At 49.4% G+C, this 17,191-nt stretch overlaps 1 protein-coding gene across 5 annotated transcripts in view; it reads right to left on the bottom strand.

Annotated features, from left to right (window-relative positions):
- Window positions 1-291: 291 nt before the first annotated feature.
- The window catches only part of GIT2 (GIT ArfGAP 2), a 34,090-nt gene continuing 17,190 nt past the window's right edge, over window positions 292-17,191 (bottom strand). For 2 of the 5 annotated variants that reach the window (XM_054173103.1, XM_054173104.1), the window contains exons 13-20: window positions 17,043-17,185; window positions 15,698-15,847; window positions 13,773-14,021; window positions 11,736-11,825; window positions 9,092-9,174; window positions 8,815-8,997; window positions 2,375-2,438; window positions 292-661 (exon numbers count right to left, since the gene is read on the bottom strand). In XM_054173103.1, coding sequence (XP_054029078.1) covers window positions 449-661; window positions 2,375-2,438; window positions 8,815-8,997; window positions 9,092-9,174; window positions 11,736-11,825; window positions 13,773-14,021; window positions 15,698-15,847; window positions 17,043-17,185 — 1,175 coding nt within the window. In that variant the 3' untranslated portion in view covers window positions 292-448. The remainder of the gene's footprint in view (window positions 662-2,374; window positions 2,439-8,814; window positions 8,998-9,091; window positions 9,175-11,735; window positions 11,826-13,772; window positions 14,022-15,697; window positions 15,848-17,042; window positions 17,186-17,191) is intronic. The other 3 variants (XM_054173106.1, XM_054173105.1, XM_054173107.1) reach the window with 3 other exon arrangements.

Below are 17,191 nucleotides of genomic sequence, written 5' to 3'. Positions count from 1 at the left end.
TGACACATGCAGCTGATGTCAGCAGGAGCTCTGTGAACAAGACCTGAAGGCAGGACACGGCCCCAGGGAGACATCTAGCAAGAGCTTTGATACAACGCCGGTAAGGTGGGTATTGGCTCCACAGCTATCTGCAACATGCTATTATCTGTAACTAAACTGGCAACACAGGCACAAAATAAGGCAGTGGGTTAAATTAATCATAAAATTGTTAGAAAAACATGCAAAAAAAATAATACTGAGGTTTGGGGGGGGGGGGGGAGGGGGGAACCAACCAACCAACCCCAACAAAAAACCCCCAAAAGGAAACCAAACCAAACCAACCAACCAACAAGAAGTTTCTTGCCCCCTTTTTAAGTTTGTCCTCATTACAAAAAAAATAAGGTATGTGAACAGTTCCACACCCACAGCTGAAATCCAACCTTTTCAAACCCAGCAAGCCAAGTGGGAGTCAGTTGTTGTTCTCTTTGGTGGTGATGGTGACCAGCTGCTTGGCAGCCTTGGCGATGTCGTAGGCGCACTGGATGACCTGCTGGGTGACCAGCTGGATGTCCGTGGTGGGGCAGGCCTCCACAGGAAGGGTTTTTTTGCACTCAGATTGGAGTCTGTAGGCACTAGATGTCAGCAGGCGCAAAGAAGTCCTTACCAGCTCGGATTTGGGTTTCTGGGGAAGGAAAAGAAGGTGAGGGGACACCCGGAGGGCGGCGCAAACCGCTGGGGGATCGCGTTCCACTGGGGGTTCGCGAGCGCTGCTCCACGCGAAACTTCTGCTGCTAGGGCTCTGCTGTCTGGAGGGGCATCCAGAGATCACAGAATCACCAAGGTTGGAAAAGACCTCAAAGATCATCCACTCCAACCTGGCACCCAACACCTCATGACTACTAAAGCGTGGCACCAAGTGCCACGTCCAATCCCCTCTTGAACACCTCCAGGGATGGGGACTCCACCACCTCCCTGAGCAGCACATCCCAATGGCTAACAACTCTCTCTGGGAAGAACTTTCTCCTCACTTCCAGCCTAAACTTCCCCTGGCACAGCTTGAGACTGTGTCCTCTTGTTCTGGTGCTGGTTGCCTGGGAGAAGAGATCAACCCCCAGCTGGCTACAACCTCCCTTCAGGGAGCTGTAGAGAGCAAGAAGGTCTCCCCTGAGCCTCCTCTTCTCCAGGCTAAGCAACCCCAGCTCCCTCAGCCTCTCCTCCCAGGGCTGTGCTCCAGACCCCTCCCCAGCTTTGTTGCCCTTCTCAGGACACCTTCCAGCAACTCAACATCTTTCCTAAACTGAGGGGCCCAGAACTGGACACAGGACTCAAGGTGTGGCCTAATCAGCACCGAGCACAGGGGCACAATGACCTGTCCTGATGTCTCCATGCTGCAGATCAGAGAGTCATACAATTTAGGGGTTGAAAGGGACCCCTGGAGATCATCCAGTCCAAACCCCATGCCAAGGCAGGGTCACCTAAAGCAGGTCACTCAGGAACACATCCAGGCAGGCTTGGAATCTCTACAGAGACTCCACAACCTCTCTGGGCAGCCTGCTCCAGGGCTCCATCACCCTCACACCAAAGAATTTTCTCCTCCTGTTCAGATGGAACTGGGTTCCAGTTTGCGCCCACTGCTCCTTGTCCTGTTGCTGGGCACCACTGAAGAGTCTGGCCCCACTCACAGGTTATTCCCAGATTAACCCTTCCCAATTGTCAGACTAAGAAATAAAAGATGTGCCAAACACTTGGCTCACTTCTCCCTACCTTCAGCTTTTGGGTTTCATTTACCAAAGGGAAATCTACCAAGGAGCAAAGAGGCCAAAAATCACAGGGTCACAAGGTGTTAGGGGTTGGAAGGAACCTTGGAGAACATTGAGTCCAACCCCCCTGCCAGAGCAGGACCATAGAATCTAGTGCAGGTCACACAGGAACACATCCAGATGGGTCTTCAAAGTCTCCAGAGAAGGAGACTCCACAACCTCTCTGGAGAGCCTGTTCCAGTGCTCTGTGACCCTCACAGTGAAGAAGTTCCTCCTCATGTCGAGGTGGAACCTGGAGAGCCTGTTCCAGTGCTCTGTGACCCTCACAGTGAAGAAGTTCCTCCTCATGTCGAGGTGGAACCTGGAGAGCCTGTTCCAGTGCTCTGTGACCCTCACAGTGAAGAAGTTCCTCCTCATGTCGAGGTGGAACCTGGAGAGCCTGTTCCAGTGCTCTGTGACCCTCACAGTGAAGAAGTTGCTCCTCATGCCGAGGCGGAACCTCCTGCGCTGTAGTTTACATCCTTTACCCCTTGACCTATGACAGGGTGCAACTGAGCAGAGCCTGTCCCCCTCCCCTCTTGACACCCAGCCCTCAGATATAAAATGCCTCATTTTAATGCCTGGAAGGTACTTACTTTTGGGAACAAGGCTGCCATTTCTGTCACTGCCACATGTATTCTCTCGGAGCACGGTATATAGCTGCAGAAAGACGCAGTGGATTATTCATCACAAAAAGGCTCCCCTCTCCTCTTCACTCTCATTAGTTATTGCCTCTTCCTCTCCAAACAACTAACCAACCCCCCTGCACACTCTAAAAAACTATCTTTATAGGCAACCAAAAAGAGCTGGTGCCACACACAAGGTGGTGGCTTTCAGTGTCAGCTCAGCACAGGTCGGTGTAGAACTGCGTGAGTTCAGGAAAAGCCGAAACGATTCCTTCAGTTTCCCTCCTTCATCGAACCACAGAATGGTTTGGGTGGGAAAGGACCTTCAAGATCATCTACTTCCAACCCCCTGCCATGGGCAGGGACACCTCCCACTAGATCAGGTTGCTAAGCTGGCCTTGAGCACCTCAAGGGAGGGGGCATCCCCAAGCTCCCTGTTCCACTCTCTCTGATCAAATTTGGTTTGAAGGAACAAATCTCCACACCCATTTACACCACTCACTGCCACTAAGTCTCTGTTTGGGTGCAATTATGGAAGCATGCCTGTGAATATTCACTGCACATTAATCTGTCTGCCTGAATCTCCCAGCCTTCCCCTCCCCCAGCTCTTCACATGCTGGAATTTGTCTCCCATTGTCCAGACAATTGCTCAGCTGGGTTCTGTTTGGTGTATGCACAACCATGTGTTAAGTGTTACGTGTGGCAGAGCATGCCCAAGCAAACTGCTGTGTGTGAGTCAGGCACAAAGGAAAGCCAGGGTCTGCAGCTTGAGAATGTTGACACAAAATCTGGGGATGCAGAGGTGCTTGGGGAAAAAAAAAGATCAGGTCAAAAGTAGGTTGGAAGAGATCTCTAAGATCGTTGAGTCCAACCATCAACCCAACACCACCATGGCCATGAAGCCTTCTCCCAAAGTACCATGTCCACAAGTTTCTTGAACACCTCCAGAGATGGTGACTCCACCACCTCCCTGGGCAGCCTGTTCCACTGCCTGACATTTTTCCTAATCTCCAACCTAAGCCTCCCCTGCCATCACTTCAGGCCATTTCTTCTCATTCTGTCACCTGTTACTAGGAAGAAGAGACCAACCCCACCTCAGTGCAACCTCCTTTCAGGCACTTGGAGAGAGCCAGAAGGTCTCCCCTCAGCCTCCTTTTCTCCAGGCTGAACAACCCCAGCTCTTTCAGCTGTTCCTCACCAGCCCTGTTCTCCAGATAGCTTTGTTGCCCTTCTCTGGACCCATTCCAGCCCCTTGATGTCCTCCTTAGAGTCAAGGGCCCAAAACTGAACCCAGGATCCAAGGTGCAGCCTCACCAGTGCCCAGTACAGGGGCAGGATCATTCCTGTGATTATTTTCCATCTGTAAGTTACTAAGTAGAAGCCTTAAAAAAAAACCAACCCAAACACTAAGCCACTCTGTACCTAAGTTACCAAACACAGCAAACCCAAAAACTGTATTCCAAGCTGCTGGCAGCCAGATCTGAGGCTTCACCTTCAAAAGCTTTCCAGCCACCAGCTCTCAGCTCTGTGGAGTGACTCACAGAATGGTTTAAGTTGAAGGGACTTTAAAGATCATCCAGGTCCAGCCCCACTGCCATGGGCAGGGACACCTCCCACTAGCCCAGGTTGCTCAAGGCCCCCTTCAACCTGGCCTTGAACACCTCCAGGAAGAGGCATTCACAACCTGTTCCAGTGTCTCTCCACCCTCACTGGAAAGGATTTCTTCCTAATCTGTGTACCAAACATAGACCTCCCTGGGGCAGCTGTATTTTGTTGCAGAGATGCCTGCTGAGGACACACCTCAGTTGCAAGGAGATTTCTTTCCAGCCCTGTATCAGCTCGTGATCAGCTGAAGGCAGGAATGCAGCACCGTGCACATATTTCCCCTTTCTCATCCCACAAACTGGAAGGTCAGCCCTGGGAGAAGGGGATATGGCAAGCTTCCAGTGCAGAATTCATACCTTGCTCTGTAGGTAAAGTTTAACTAAAGGTAAAACACCAGGTGAAGGTGACTTGAGAACAGCAAGAGTACTCTTGGATTCATTTACACACAGCAAACAAACAGCACACGATTCTCACACAGCAGCTCACAGATGTGCCGCTCCAATCTACTGATCACCATCCCCATGGGTGAGTTTTAGGCTACAGATTCAGTAATTTTAGAATAGAACAGAATTAACCAGGTTGGAAAAGACCTTTGAGATCATCCAGTCCAACCTATCACCCAACACCATCTAATCAACTCAACCACGGCACCAAGTGCCTCAGCCAGGCTCTTCTTAAAACACCTCCAGGGATGGGGACTCCACCACCTCCCTGGGCAGCACATTCCCATGGCCAATCTCTCTTGCTGGGAAGAATTTCTTCCTAACATCCAGCCTAAACCTCCCCCTGGCACAGCTTGAGACTGTGTCCTCTTGCTCTGGTGCTGGCTGCCTGGGAGAAGAGACCAACCCCCACCTGGCTACAACCTCCCTTCAGGGAGTTGCAGAGAGCAAGAAGGTCTCCCCTGAGCCTCCTCCTCTCCATGCTAAACAACCCCAGCTCCCTCAGCCTCTCCTCCCAGGGCTGTGCTCCAGACCCCTCCCCAGCTTTGTTGCCCTTCTCTGGACACCTTTCAGCACCTCAACATCTTTCCTAAACTGAGGGGCCCAGAACTGGACACAGGACTCAAGGTGTGGCCTAACTAACTAACAAAACTGACTCCCATCAGCACTCATAGATTTCTCTTCTGGTTAATATACCAAATGAAAATTGGTCTGCTCTTCATAGATCCTTCAACCCATTTACAAGAAGCTGCTGTGAAGTGCTGTTAGTGTGAGCCGTTGAAAGTTTCAACTTCATTTTTATGCTTCAGAGACTCAAGTTTTAGTTTAAAGTTCATTGAAGTGATTCCATCTTGAGCAAACAAAAAAAACCCCCAACCATCAAAATATCAGAAAGCATTCAAGAGAAATATTCAGCCTCAGTAGATTATGGTGGATCATTGCCCCTCCAAGCAGAAACAACCCACCCCCAAACCCAACCCCCTCCAGTCAGGGTTCGTGCAGTCATCTGGCAACAGCAAAGGTGCAAAACCAGGTCACTTGCAAATGCACTGAGACAGAAGCAGCACACTGGGGTCATTCTGGCAATGCAGGAAAACTGCTCTCAAAAGGACTGTTTTCTGTAGGTCTCAAATCACATGAATTCTTCCCAATCAACTGATAGTGGGGAAAAAAAAAGTCTCCTAAGTTGACCGACAGGATGAATGAGGTGATTCTCCCCCTCTACTCTGCTCCCCTGAGACCCTGCCTGGAATACTGGGGCCAATTCTGGGGCCTCCAACACAAGGGGGACATGGAACTGCTAGAGTGAGTCCAAAGGAAGCCTAGAAGATGGTCAGAGGGCTGGAGCACCTCCCCTATAGGGACAAGCTGGGAAAGTTGGGGCTGCTCAGCCTGCAGAAGAGAAGGCTGAAGGAGGCTGCAGGAGAGCTGGGGAGGGACTTTTCACAAGGGCTTGTAGTGACAGGACAAGGGGCAGTGGCTTTGAGCTGAAGGAGGGGAGACTGAGACTGGAGATTAGGAAGAAATTCTTTCCAGTGAGGGTGGGGAGACACTGGGACATTGGATGCAGGCCTTGAGCAGCCTGCTCTAGTGGGAGGTGTCCCTGCCCGTGGCAGGGGGTTGGAATTGGATGAACTTTAAGGTCCCTTCCAACCCAAACCATTCTTTGACTGTAATTCCCATTCTGCTACTGAGTTAACAATTTAGTTGCTCCCTGCAAGCCACACTGAGCAGCACCTCAGCTCATTAAAGAGCCAGTTTGCTGATTAGGTTTCTTCACTGGCATGCCAGAGAAAAGCCCAAGAACACCTCAAATGACAGAGACCATGCTCAATGATAGCTTGTCATGGCATGTTCTCCAGGTGAGCTGCAAGGTTCAGAGTGGCTGGAAGGGCTTTAGAGTCTACTCACTCACTGTGAGCTCATGAAATAAGCTGACACATTTGTGAGTGAACAGACAGTGAGACAGGAGGAAGACCTTCAAGCAGTGACAGCTTAGATAAAAGAATCCATCATGAGCAGCACCTTGTGGTAACCTCCTCCTGTCCTGATGTCTGTCACTGGCAGAAACAGCTGGCTTAGAGGTTGGGAAGTTGTTTTAAAGCACATCTCACTTAAAGTTCATTTTATTTTAGGCATTAATAACCAAAAATTAGGTCAGGTTGGAGGGTACCAGATAAGCACACATCCCTTTTCACTGACTCAAGGCACAAATGGTCTCATTTCACATGCCCAGCTGTACAAAGAGCTGAGAACTAAGCTGTCAGGTGTCAAGTGTCCCATGTTGGGAGATGTGAAACTTCTGGTGGCTGCTCAGAAGCAGCAACCACACTTTGTGCTGCTGGATGTCCTATTCTGTCTTGGCTGACCCATTTGTCTTGATGGGCAATAGACAGAACAGAGCCAGGAGAATCTCTTCCACAAGAGACAGTTCCAGTTCCCCATGAAATTCTGTGCTTCTGTTCCCTGTTAAATCAACACTGGGTGACCCAATGGAATGGGCAACACCTCAGATCTCCAGCTCCCTGTAGGAGAGCTCTGCAGTTTTGTCCTCACCCAAAGCATTTCATGCATGGCCTTCAATGACCCCTGTGTGTGGATGGTGCCTGAGGGAGTGGAGGCAGCAGAAAGGAAGAGAAAGGACACTGTGCCTGGGAGGCAGGGACAGAGGCCAGAGTACCAGGAGGCTGGACTGGGCTGCTGGGTGGTCAGGGGCTGCAGGGGGGCGCTCTCAGCCCAGGGAACCCGTGTGCTGGAGCAGCTGAGGCTCCCTCTGAGCTTGAGCACTCCTGCACGAGCTAATGGCCTACTTGGCCAGGTGAGCACAGGAAAAGGAGCAGAAAGCAAGAGGAAAAAAAAAGAAAAAAGGAAGAAGATGTTTCATTAATAAATGATACTCTTGCACCATTTCATTACTCTGCTATTATCTATGCAGTGTGTGATTTTCATCTACAAGGTTCCCAGCACCACCTTAAGTATCCCATTTTAAGGAAGCACTGCAGGCAGGGAAGGGTGGAACCAACCCCCTCCATCTCCTGTGTGTCCTAAGCCCACTGAGACAAAGCCAGGGAACAGGAAAACAAAGATCATCAGCTTCACAGCGCAGTGCTGTGTGAGATTACACTTGTTGAAGTGCTGGCAAGCTCCCTACTCCACACATGGGACAGAAGAGAAACAAAACAGACCACAAAAAAGAACAGACCAGGTTGTTTAAAAATCTCTTTACCAGCAAGAGCTGGGTGTGCTGCACTGGTTCTCCCAGTGATTTCAAAGAAATATATAGTCTGAATACTGCAAACTGGGAAGTGCTTCAAAATCAAACTCCTTTAAAGCTCCTGCTGGAGCTCCGCGAGAAACAAGCAACGAGGGATCAGTGGCAAAGGTTGTGGAGAAGAGCAAGGAGCTCAGCCCAAACATGTTGGAACTGGCTGTGAGGAGGGAGAGGGAGAGGCCATGAGCTGTCCCTTCTAAAAATAGAAGAGGCCAAGAAGGAAAAAACACAGAAGTGGCCCCATTGTTGTGCACTTCTCTCGGCAGGGCAGGAAGCGAGGGCTCAACATAAATCATCAGCTGCTTCTCACCAGCAAAGCTGGACGCAGAGTGTGGGGTGGGAGGTGAGAGCTGCCAGCCTGCAGCTTCACCTCTTCTGGAGACCAAAGCTGTTCCTGACCCAAAACATCTCCACACTTAGGAAGATGTAACTCTTATTGCCAGTCTTCTGTTGTGCTGATGAGCAGCCAAGGGCAGGATCACTTCTACTCGCTCATGGCTAGTCTGAAATTCTTGCATTGGGCCAGAAGGGAGGTGAAGCTGTGTGCAACCTGATGTGCTGAGGAACAGGCTCCTGCTTACCCAGCTGTCTCTAAACCCAACAGATCAAACCAGCTTTAGCTGGTACATCATCTGTACCAATATGTCAATAGGAAAGCCAAGTTCCCCCTGCCTTTGCTCACTGCTCCTGAACCAGACTTGGTGTTCCTATCACACCTCTACGGGATGGCTTCTAAGGCCATGGAGGTCTGAAGATCCAAGAGAAGCTTACACCAAGCTCTCTGATTTCTATCTAAACCAAGACCCATCTTGCAGCAGGACTTCACAAGTGCTTTGCTTCTCATCCTTGTGCCAGCTGTGGGCAGGGCAGGCAGAGCCCACTTGCAGGGGGCTGGGCTGGCTTTTTGGACAGGACCTGCTGTTCCCACCTCCTGTGCTGCTCACTGCGGGAACCCCACAGACCTACAAGTGGCGTAGGTGTGAAACCAGCTTCTCCAGCACAGGGGTGGTGGCTACACTCCTGCAAACACCTGAGGAGTTTCCTTCCTTCTCTCCCAAAGCCCAGGGCTTTCCCAGCCCCTCACAGCATACCTGTCATGCTTGTTCTCCTGCGCCGCTCGCAGCAGCTCCTGAATGTTCTTGGTGATCTGCTCGGTTTTGCGAATCACATCCTCCGTACTGGGCAGGCTGGAGCTGGGGGCTGTGTCGCTGTCTTCAGGGATGGATCCCTCCCCTTGCCAAATGACACTCCTCTGACGGGCCTTCCTGCCTGACCTGCAAAGGAACACACCAGAGGTGTGTCCTGAGGGGCAGAACCGGCTGTGCCAGCAGCGCAGCGGCACCGCGGCCTCAGCTCCGTGGCACCTACCCAGTCTCCTCCATCTCCAGAGGGGTGGTGGGGTTGTCATAGTCGCTCTCGGACACGCTGCTCTGCTTCTCCAGCTTTGAGGCCTGCAAAGAACACAGATCTGTTTGAGTGTCCCACAGGGAAGAGGAGCCCAAGCCATGCCAACACCATGTGCTGAGAGCAAGCCCCATGTGCAGCCCAGCGCCAGCTGCTACCCTGGGGCCTGCTGGGTCCTCCCGCCCTGTGCCAGGCTCCTGCTGCCAGCCTGTACCCAAGGCCCTGGGTACTGCTGGCATGGCCCCACCAGCTCGAGAGCCACAGCTTGGGAAGGTGAACATAGACTGGAAACCAAACTGAGCATGGGAGGCTGAAATTTGAGGCCCAGCACAAGGAGGAAGGTTGAACTAAGCGAGGGTAGAGGCCAAATCTAGTATGAGAGTGTGACCACAGAGCTGACCTAGGCACGGGGAGCCCACCAAACCATGGGAGACCAAAATGAAGGGTGAGGACTAACACAATGGGAAAGGCAAAACAAAGAGAGGAGACTAAAGTGATGGCAGGAGGCCCGTTGTGGGGTGATGGCCAAACAGAACCAATAGCTCCAGACTTTGAGCCCATTGCAGATGGGAGGCTGAGAGGAGGGTAGAAGACCAAACTGAGAACAGGTGAGGCCCATTGGGTCTGATCTCTCCTTTTTCCCAGATGTATAGAGGAGGACAAAGCATCAGGCAATGCTCTGATGCTTGCCCCAAGAAATGGAACAAGATGGCACCAGCTTCACTACCTGAACCACACAGAAAGAGCAGAGCAGAAAGAGAGCTTTTCTTGAAAGATCTTTGCAAAATCAGCTCAGTCTGACAGAGAAATGCAAAAGTTTCCCTCTCAAGCTTCAGCTCAGAAAGGTTTAACACAGAAGTAAGCAAGGCTTAAGTCTTGAACGTGTGCTACCACAAAAGGGGACTAGAAAGATGCTGTGAGGAGAATTAACTCCAGCTCAATTCAACCCAATTCAGCTGTTCACTGTTATCTAAGAGATGAGACATCAACATCTAGAACCAGCCCAAAGGGTCTTGCATTGGTGTTTGCTTCAGAGCTTAAGAGATTTAGTCTGAGCAAGGCCTCAAAACAGCCTCAACTCACCCTGCTGGAAGGTGCTTTCTGCAAGCAGTACAAACTGGTAGCTCAGGCTGGTCAAACAGCAGGGTAGAAGCCACACTGCTGCTCACCTCTTGCCTTCATTAATCTGGGACCTGTCAAGCTGGACCTGTCCAGGGGCTGTGACTTCAGTCACAGCCCAAAATGGATGTTATTCTAGAGCTGCAAATGCAATGTGCTTTTCCCTTCTTTGGAACTAGTTGATGGATCCCAAATAACATCTAGCCTAAAAAGAAGCTGTCACAGACAGTTTCTATCAACTCTTCACCCTGTTAAATGGGTCCTCTCCCAAGGTGGAGGGGTGCTCAATTCTAGCAAACAGATTTAAGACCAGGTTTAAGATGGAATCACAAAAGCTTAGGGAATGTGTCTGATGTTTCTTGGTAACATTGCAAATGTTCCTAGAGTCAGGACTGTAGCTAAGAACAAAGTTTAGCAGGTCCTGGTGGAACACCCACAGAAGCATTATACACTCTCAAGTGTCTTGAATCCTGCCCTGAAATGAGTCTTGCTAAAACCAATTCCCAAGCCCATCCAGGCTTCTTCTGTCCAGGTCAGCAGAAAGCAGGCTGCTGAGACTAAATGTGTCAGTGGGCAACATGAAGTTTGGGTGCTTGAAGAGCTTGCTTCAAACACAATAATGAGCATCTGCAAGATAAATGGTAAACAAATAAAGGTAACTTGGTCAAGCAGTACTAAGACTCCAGGGAGACATTATAGTGGTCTTCCAACACCTGAAAGGGCCTACAAGAAAGCTGGAGAGTGACTTTTTACAAGGGTTTGTAGTGATAGGATGAGGGGCAATAGCTTTGAGCTGGAAGAGGGGAGATTTAGACTGGAGATTAGGAAGAAATTCTTTACAGTGAAGGTGGTGAGACACTGGAACAGGTTGCCCAGGGAGGTTGTGGATGCCCCCTCCCTGGAGGCATTCCAAGGCCCAGCTGGATAGGACCTTGAGCATCCTGGGCTAGTGGAAGGTGTCCCTGCCCATGGCAGGGGTGTTTTGAACTGGATGATCTTGTAAGGTCCCTTCCAAACCAAACCATTCTATGAACTGTAAGATAAACAGTCAATAAGTGAAGATAAGTTGGTCAATCAGTACCAATTTGGATTGGTGCAAGCTGACAGCCCCCAAAAGAAAGCAGGCTTCCAAGGTAGGACCCGGTGAGCTCCAGATGCCTCATGCAGTGTGGTTTAGTCAGGAGGAAGAGTTACGTTGGCTTTAGGAAATATCAGCAACCAACTTGTCTTTGGGCTGTTACACAGCTGAGTAAGTGACCTGGAGTAGCTGTGCATGGTGTTAAATGCTAAAGATTTCAGCCACTGTGAAGTTAGAGAGGAGCCAAGTGTCCACAGCACGTGGAGGAAGAAACGGGAGCGCGATGAGATACCGCTCGGTGCAAGCGGGAGCGGAGCCAGCGTAAAAGAGGAGAAGACAGAGGCAGGATGGCTTCCAGGGAGACTGCCACCTCCTCCAGGGAAGAAGAGACCGATTGGGATGGTACTTAACCCTTCGTGTGCTTTCATCCCTTGACCAGGAAAGCGTGGAGGGGAAGGAAGGTAGAGATGAAGAGGAGGTCACAAACGCACTCCTCCCGATCTAAAAATGGGAGAGAGAAAAAACAAAACAAAACACTGGGGAAAAACAAACAAACAAAACCCTCCCCCAAACCAAACCACAAACCAACTAGTCAATTAATTCATTAATAGAAAGGAACAATCTTATAATCAGGGAGATGCCAAAGCAAGGAGGACTTCTTTTTTGCTTCTAAGGGTGGCTAAACCCGAGTGGACTTCATGCCTTCAAAATCCTCTGCGCTTCGAGACAATCCCAACATTGATGCTCCAGGGGTGCTGAATTCCAGAGAGAATAAAATGCATTCCCCACACACCCCAGTGAGTTAGCTCCACAGAAGAAAGCAATGCTGCACAACCACTCTCTCCACCCCAGTTTCAAATCAAGTGGCAGAAGGAGCTACACAAAGCACCGCCACGCCACATACAAGTGAGGATGTTTCTTGCTGCCAGACCTGCCTGCTAAATCAATATGCCAATAACACTGGCAGTGACCCACATTTGAAGGCCTTAGCAACTGAAGGCAGGGGAAACCCTGTGCTGATTCCCTGGTGCCCTCAGCTGTCTTCTTTGGACTGTGGAGGGAATGTTTGCTCTCCCTCGTGCCAGGTAATAAAAAAGTTAAACTTCCAAATAGGTTTTAATTACCTGGAAGGAAATACAAATCCACAAATGTTAAGTAAGTGCCTAAAAAAAACCCCACCAGTGCCCCATATTCCTGCCCATGGGGCAACCTATAATGATCAACAAAGCAATTAACTTGAATAAGCACTGGTGTGTGTTGGCTCACATCAACAGTGTGAACACATCAGTGCTGAATCCTTGTGGCTGGAGGAGGCTCAGGGGAGACTTTATTGTTCTCTACAACTACCTGAAGGGAGGTTGTAGCCAGGGTGAGGGTTGGTCTCTTCTCCAGGCAACCAGCACCAGAACAAGAGGACACAGTCTCAAGCTGCACCAGGGGAAGTTTAGGCTGGAGGTGAACTAACCAGGTTGGAAAAGACTTTTGAGATCATGCAGTCCAACCTATCACCCAACACCATCTAATCAACTACTAAACCATGGCACCAAGTGCCTCAGCCAGGCCCCTCCTAAACACCTCCAGGGATGGTGACTCCACCACCTCCCTGGGCAGCACATTCCAATGGCCAATCTTTCTTGCTGGGAAGGACTTTCTCCTCACCTTGAGCCTGAACCTCCCCTGGCACAGCTTGAGACTGTGTCCTCTTGTTCTGGTGCTGGGTGCCTGGGAAAAGAGACCAACCCCCACCTGGCTACAACCTCCCTTCAGGGAGTTGCAGAGAGCAAGAAGGTCTCCCCTGAGCCTCCTCTTCTCCAGGCTAAGCAACCCCAGCTCCCTCAGCCTCTCCTCACAGGGCTGTGCTCCAAACCCCTCCCCAGCTTTGTTGCCCTTCTCTGGACACCTTCCAGCACCTCAACATCTTTCCTAAACCAAGGGGCCCAGAACTGGACACAGTGCTCAAGGTGTGGCCTAACCAGTGCTGAGTACAGGGCAGAATGACATCCCTCCTCCTGCTGGCCACACTATTCCTGACACAGGCCAGGATGCCATTGGCTTTCTTGGCCACCTGGGCACACTGTTGCCTCATGTTAGAACAGAAAATAGAAAAATAGAATTAAGCAGGTTGGAAAAGTCCTTTGAGATCATCCAGTCCAACCTATCACCCAACACCATCTAATCAGCTAAACCATGGCACCAAGTGCCTCATCCAGTCTCTTCCTAAACACCTGCAGTGATTGTGAATCCACCATCTCCCTGGGCAGCACATTCCAATGGCCAATCTCTCTTGCTGGGAAGAACTTCTTCCTAACATCCAGCCTAAACTTCCCCTGGCACAGCTTGAGACTGTGTCCTGGAGCAGAGAGCTGAGCAGCTTTGGTGAAAGAGCAGAGATGGAACAGCAAAGCCAACTACGAAGCGAAATGCAGAAGCACCAGCAGTTTTACTTACATGTGGAGGGAAAGGCTGCAGCCTGGTTATGCTCTCCTCTGGGTAGGTGACCTCTGCCATGGGCAGGTAGGGCTTCTGACCCGAGCCGGTCTCGTACATGGACATGGGTCTGCTGCCCCGTGCAGACGGGCGTCGCTTTAGAGAAGAATTGTTGCTAGGGTCTGTGTACTCAGAACCACTTTGGACCTGATAGATATTGGTTGTAGCCTGTCTTCTGAGGTTGGTATTTTCACTCTGCAGGGTTTGGAGCTGAAAGAAATGTTTAGCAGTGGGACTGTTTAGCACTGTTTAACAGTGACGGGACGAGGGGTGACGGCTTTGAACTGGAAGAAGGATTTAGATTAGACGTCAGGAGGAAATTCTTCCCCAGGAGGGTGGAAAAGGTTGCCCAGGGAGGTTATGGAGGCTCCAAGCCTGGAAGTGTTGAAAGCCAGGTTGAATGGGGCCTTGAGCAACCCAGTCTAGAGGAAGGTGTTCCTGCCCATGGCAGGAGGGTTGGAACTAGGGGATCTTTAAGGACCCTTCCAACCCAACCCATTCTGTGATACTAGGACTTTGCTCTTCTAACAGCAAGCATCAAAAGAACACTGTACAACACATGCTTGGCTGCTTTACCAGCTTGATTTCTTCTTCAAAATCTACTTAAGTTGCTTAGCTCAAGCATAGAAACATCCACAGCCAGAGCTGGAAATATTTACATTCTGATTTCCAGCAGGATCCCAGCTAGTTTAGATCCTAAAACTGGATGTTGGAGCTAAAACACCCCACACAAGCCATTTCCTTCCAGCCTGGCTGTACTGGCACATGAACCATGTGGTACAACGAGACTGGGAGAGGTGGGGAAGGACTGCAAACTAAGCAGATATTCAAGCAAAAGTGATCCACTTCAGCAGCCAAAACTTTAAGAGGACTTTAACATAAAGCCCATGAATTGTGAGCATGCCAGAACTACAGCACAGAACTACAGCAGAGGCAGCACAAAGAGAGCTGGAGCTTGCTCTGCGAAGCAAGAGGAGAGTTGAGCTTAGGAAAATTAAGTGTTTGCTTTCTGAGATGCCAACAAGAAATTGTTGTACAGCTTTTTAATGATTCTCTGTGTGTGGGGGGTTAAAAATGTAACAATTATGATGGCTTTTTTGGGATGGAGTGACTGGGAGGAAGAAAGAAGAGATGGACAAATCTCACTATCAGCAATTCTCTGATAGGACTCAAGTCAAATACTCCAAGCAGCTGATGGCCTTTTAACCAGCAAATTGCTTAGTTCCTATTTACATTGACTTTGGCATCATGTGAACCTCTGACAACATTACCTCTATCAAACACTCCTCTTTTGCCTAAAGCACCTTCCAGACCCCAACAATGAAGTGCAGGATTCTGTCAACATCATTTATGCTTTTCCTTCTCGTTCTGTGTGCTCTGTAGTGAGGTGCACCAAGCCTTACAATGTGAGGATCAGCCAGCAGCCAAGCCACCCCTTTAACTTTTGATACTAGAGGCAATTTAAATGGATTTATCAATTTTTATAGGCTCCTCCTTCCAAACTTCTTCCACATTTTTGTAAGTATGTTTGGGGAGCAGCTTCTGGTAAACTCAGAGCAAAATCTTAACCACCTGAAAAATCCTTCCTTAGCCCACAAAAATCTCTGTTCACCAGAACACTGGCAAAGCATTCAACAAGCTGCTGATGTGTCTCTGTAAGAATCAGAAGGCTGGGCTTCTAAACTGAGGGTTTGGAGCTTTGAATTCAGGATTTTAGCACAAAATGGTCAGTGTTCTTTCTGTATAAGGCTATCCAGGCATAGCAACTCTTACTGTAAACAATATAGCTCTACCTTATCCTTCTGAAGGTTATTGCATCTTCAGTTTTAGTCTGATCAACTTCAAATACTCAGGAGATGAAGGGGTTAGACTGTGGTGCCTGTTACCTTTTTCTGCATGATCCTCAGCTCATCACTCAAGTTGATGTTCACTTTCATTAGCTGCTGAATCTTGACCTCAGAAGCCACCAGAGCATTTTTAACTTGCATGTACTCCTGGGCTGTCACTGGTCCATCTGACAAGTCTGAGTCCAGGCTCTGTGAACAGGAGAAGAACCACACTTACACCACTGAGAAAGATTACCAGGACAACACAAGATAGGGAGATTTCAACAGCTTTTTCTGTACTTTGAAGGGATCAGGGTGCAAATTAAGTTCAGTTGAGAAAGATCCATTCATTACAACAATTTTAGTCCAATATAAAAGCAATTTGATGCCAAACAACATCAAAACACTTGCCTCAGCATTTTAGTGACACAGTAGTCTTTCACAGGCATTTAATGATGCAATGAAGAACTGGGAAGCCATAAAAGACAGGTTAACTAAGCAGCCAGCATGCTACCAGGGAAGATTAAACTGGAACTACTAGCTTTACTGCTCCTTTTTTACTATATCCCAAAATCCCAGCATGGTGGCAGTTGGAAGGGACCTCTGGGGATCACAGAATCATAGGAGCTGGAAGGGACCACTGGATATCATCCAGTCCAAGCCCTCTGTTATAGCAGAGTCACCCACAGCAGCCTGCCCAGGATCACAATGTCCAGGTGGGTTTGGAATCCCTCCAGGGAAAGAGACTACACAACCTCTGTGGGTAGCCTACTCCAGGGACCCTGTTTCCATGCTGCATTATTTCCAGGAATGGTTTAAAACACTCAATCACTATTGATCTGCTCTGAGTAGTCCTTCAGTAGGAAGCAGGTTGTGAAACCACTGATGAAGAGTGCTTTGGTAGATGCAATTATTCCAGATTTAGACTGGAGATCAGGAAGAAATTCTTTCCAGTGAGGGTGGGGAGACACTGGCACAGGCTGCCCAGGGAGGTTGTGGATGCCCCCTTCCTAGAGGTGTTCAAGGCCAGGTTGGATGGGGGCTTGAGCAGCCTGGGCTAGTGGGAGGTGTCCCTGCCCATGGCAGAGGGATTGGAACTGGATGATCTTTAAGGTCCCTTCCAATCCAAACCACTCTAGGATCTCTGCAGTGGTATCTGCATCTTAACTCTAGACATGCACAGTGGCATGTGCTGCTTTCTTAAATCTCTTTACTTTCCAATACAAATCCCTGAAGTCACAACACTCAATTTGGTTCAAGTCCACAGATTGCTTGATGGCTCTGAAATGAATCTGAAAACTAATCAAAATTACCTAAAGGCAGGGAGGTCCCTTCACAAAGGAAAAGTTTCACTGCAGTGAAGTGAAGCAAGATTTTGGGGTGTGCATGGATAGTTCAAACCTACCTTCTGCCTATTTGATTTAGCTGCATTAGTTTCTAGATCTGTATCTTCATCTGAAGCAACGCTGTCATAATCAGGCTGGTCATTATCCTGACTCTCACTGCTGTGTTGATTGCTGAGGGACTTGAGTATCAGCTCCACATTCTCTGCAG

The sequence above is a fragment of the Dryobates pubescens genome, chromosome 25 (genome assembly GCF_014839835.1).
Source record: "Dryobates pubescens isolate bDryPub1 chromosome 25, bDryPub1.pri, whole genome shotgun sequence".
NCBI classification, from domain to species: domain Eukaryota; kingdom Metazoa; phylum Chordata; class Aves; order Piciformes; family Picidae; genus Dryobates; species Dryobates pubescens.
The sequence above is the reverse complement of the archived record's forward strand: the minus strand, read 5'-3'. Positions and strand labels throughout refer to the sequence as shown.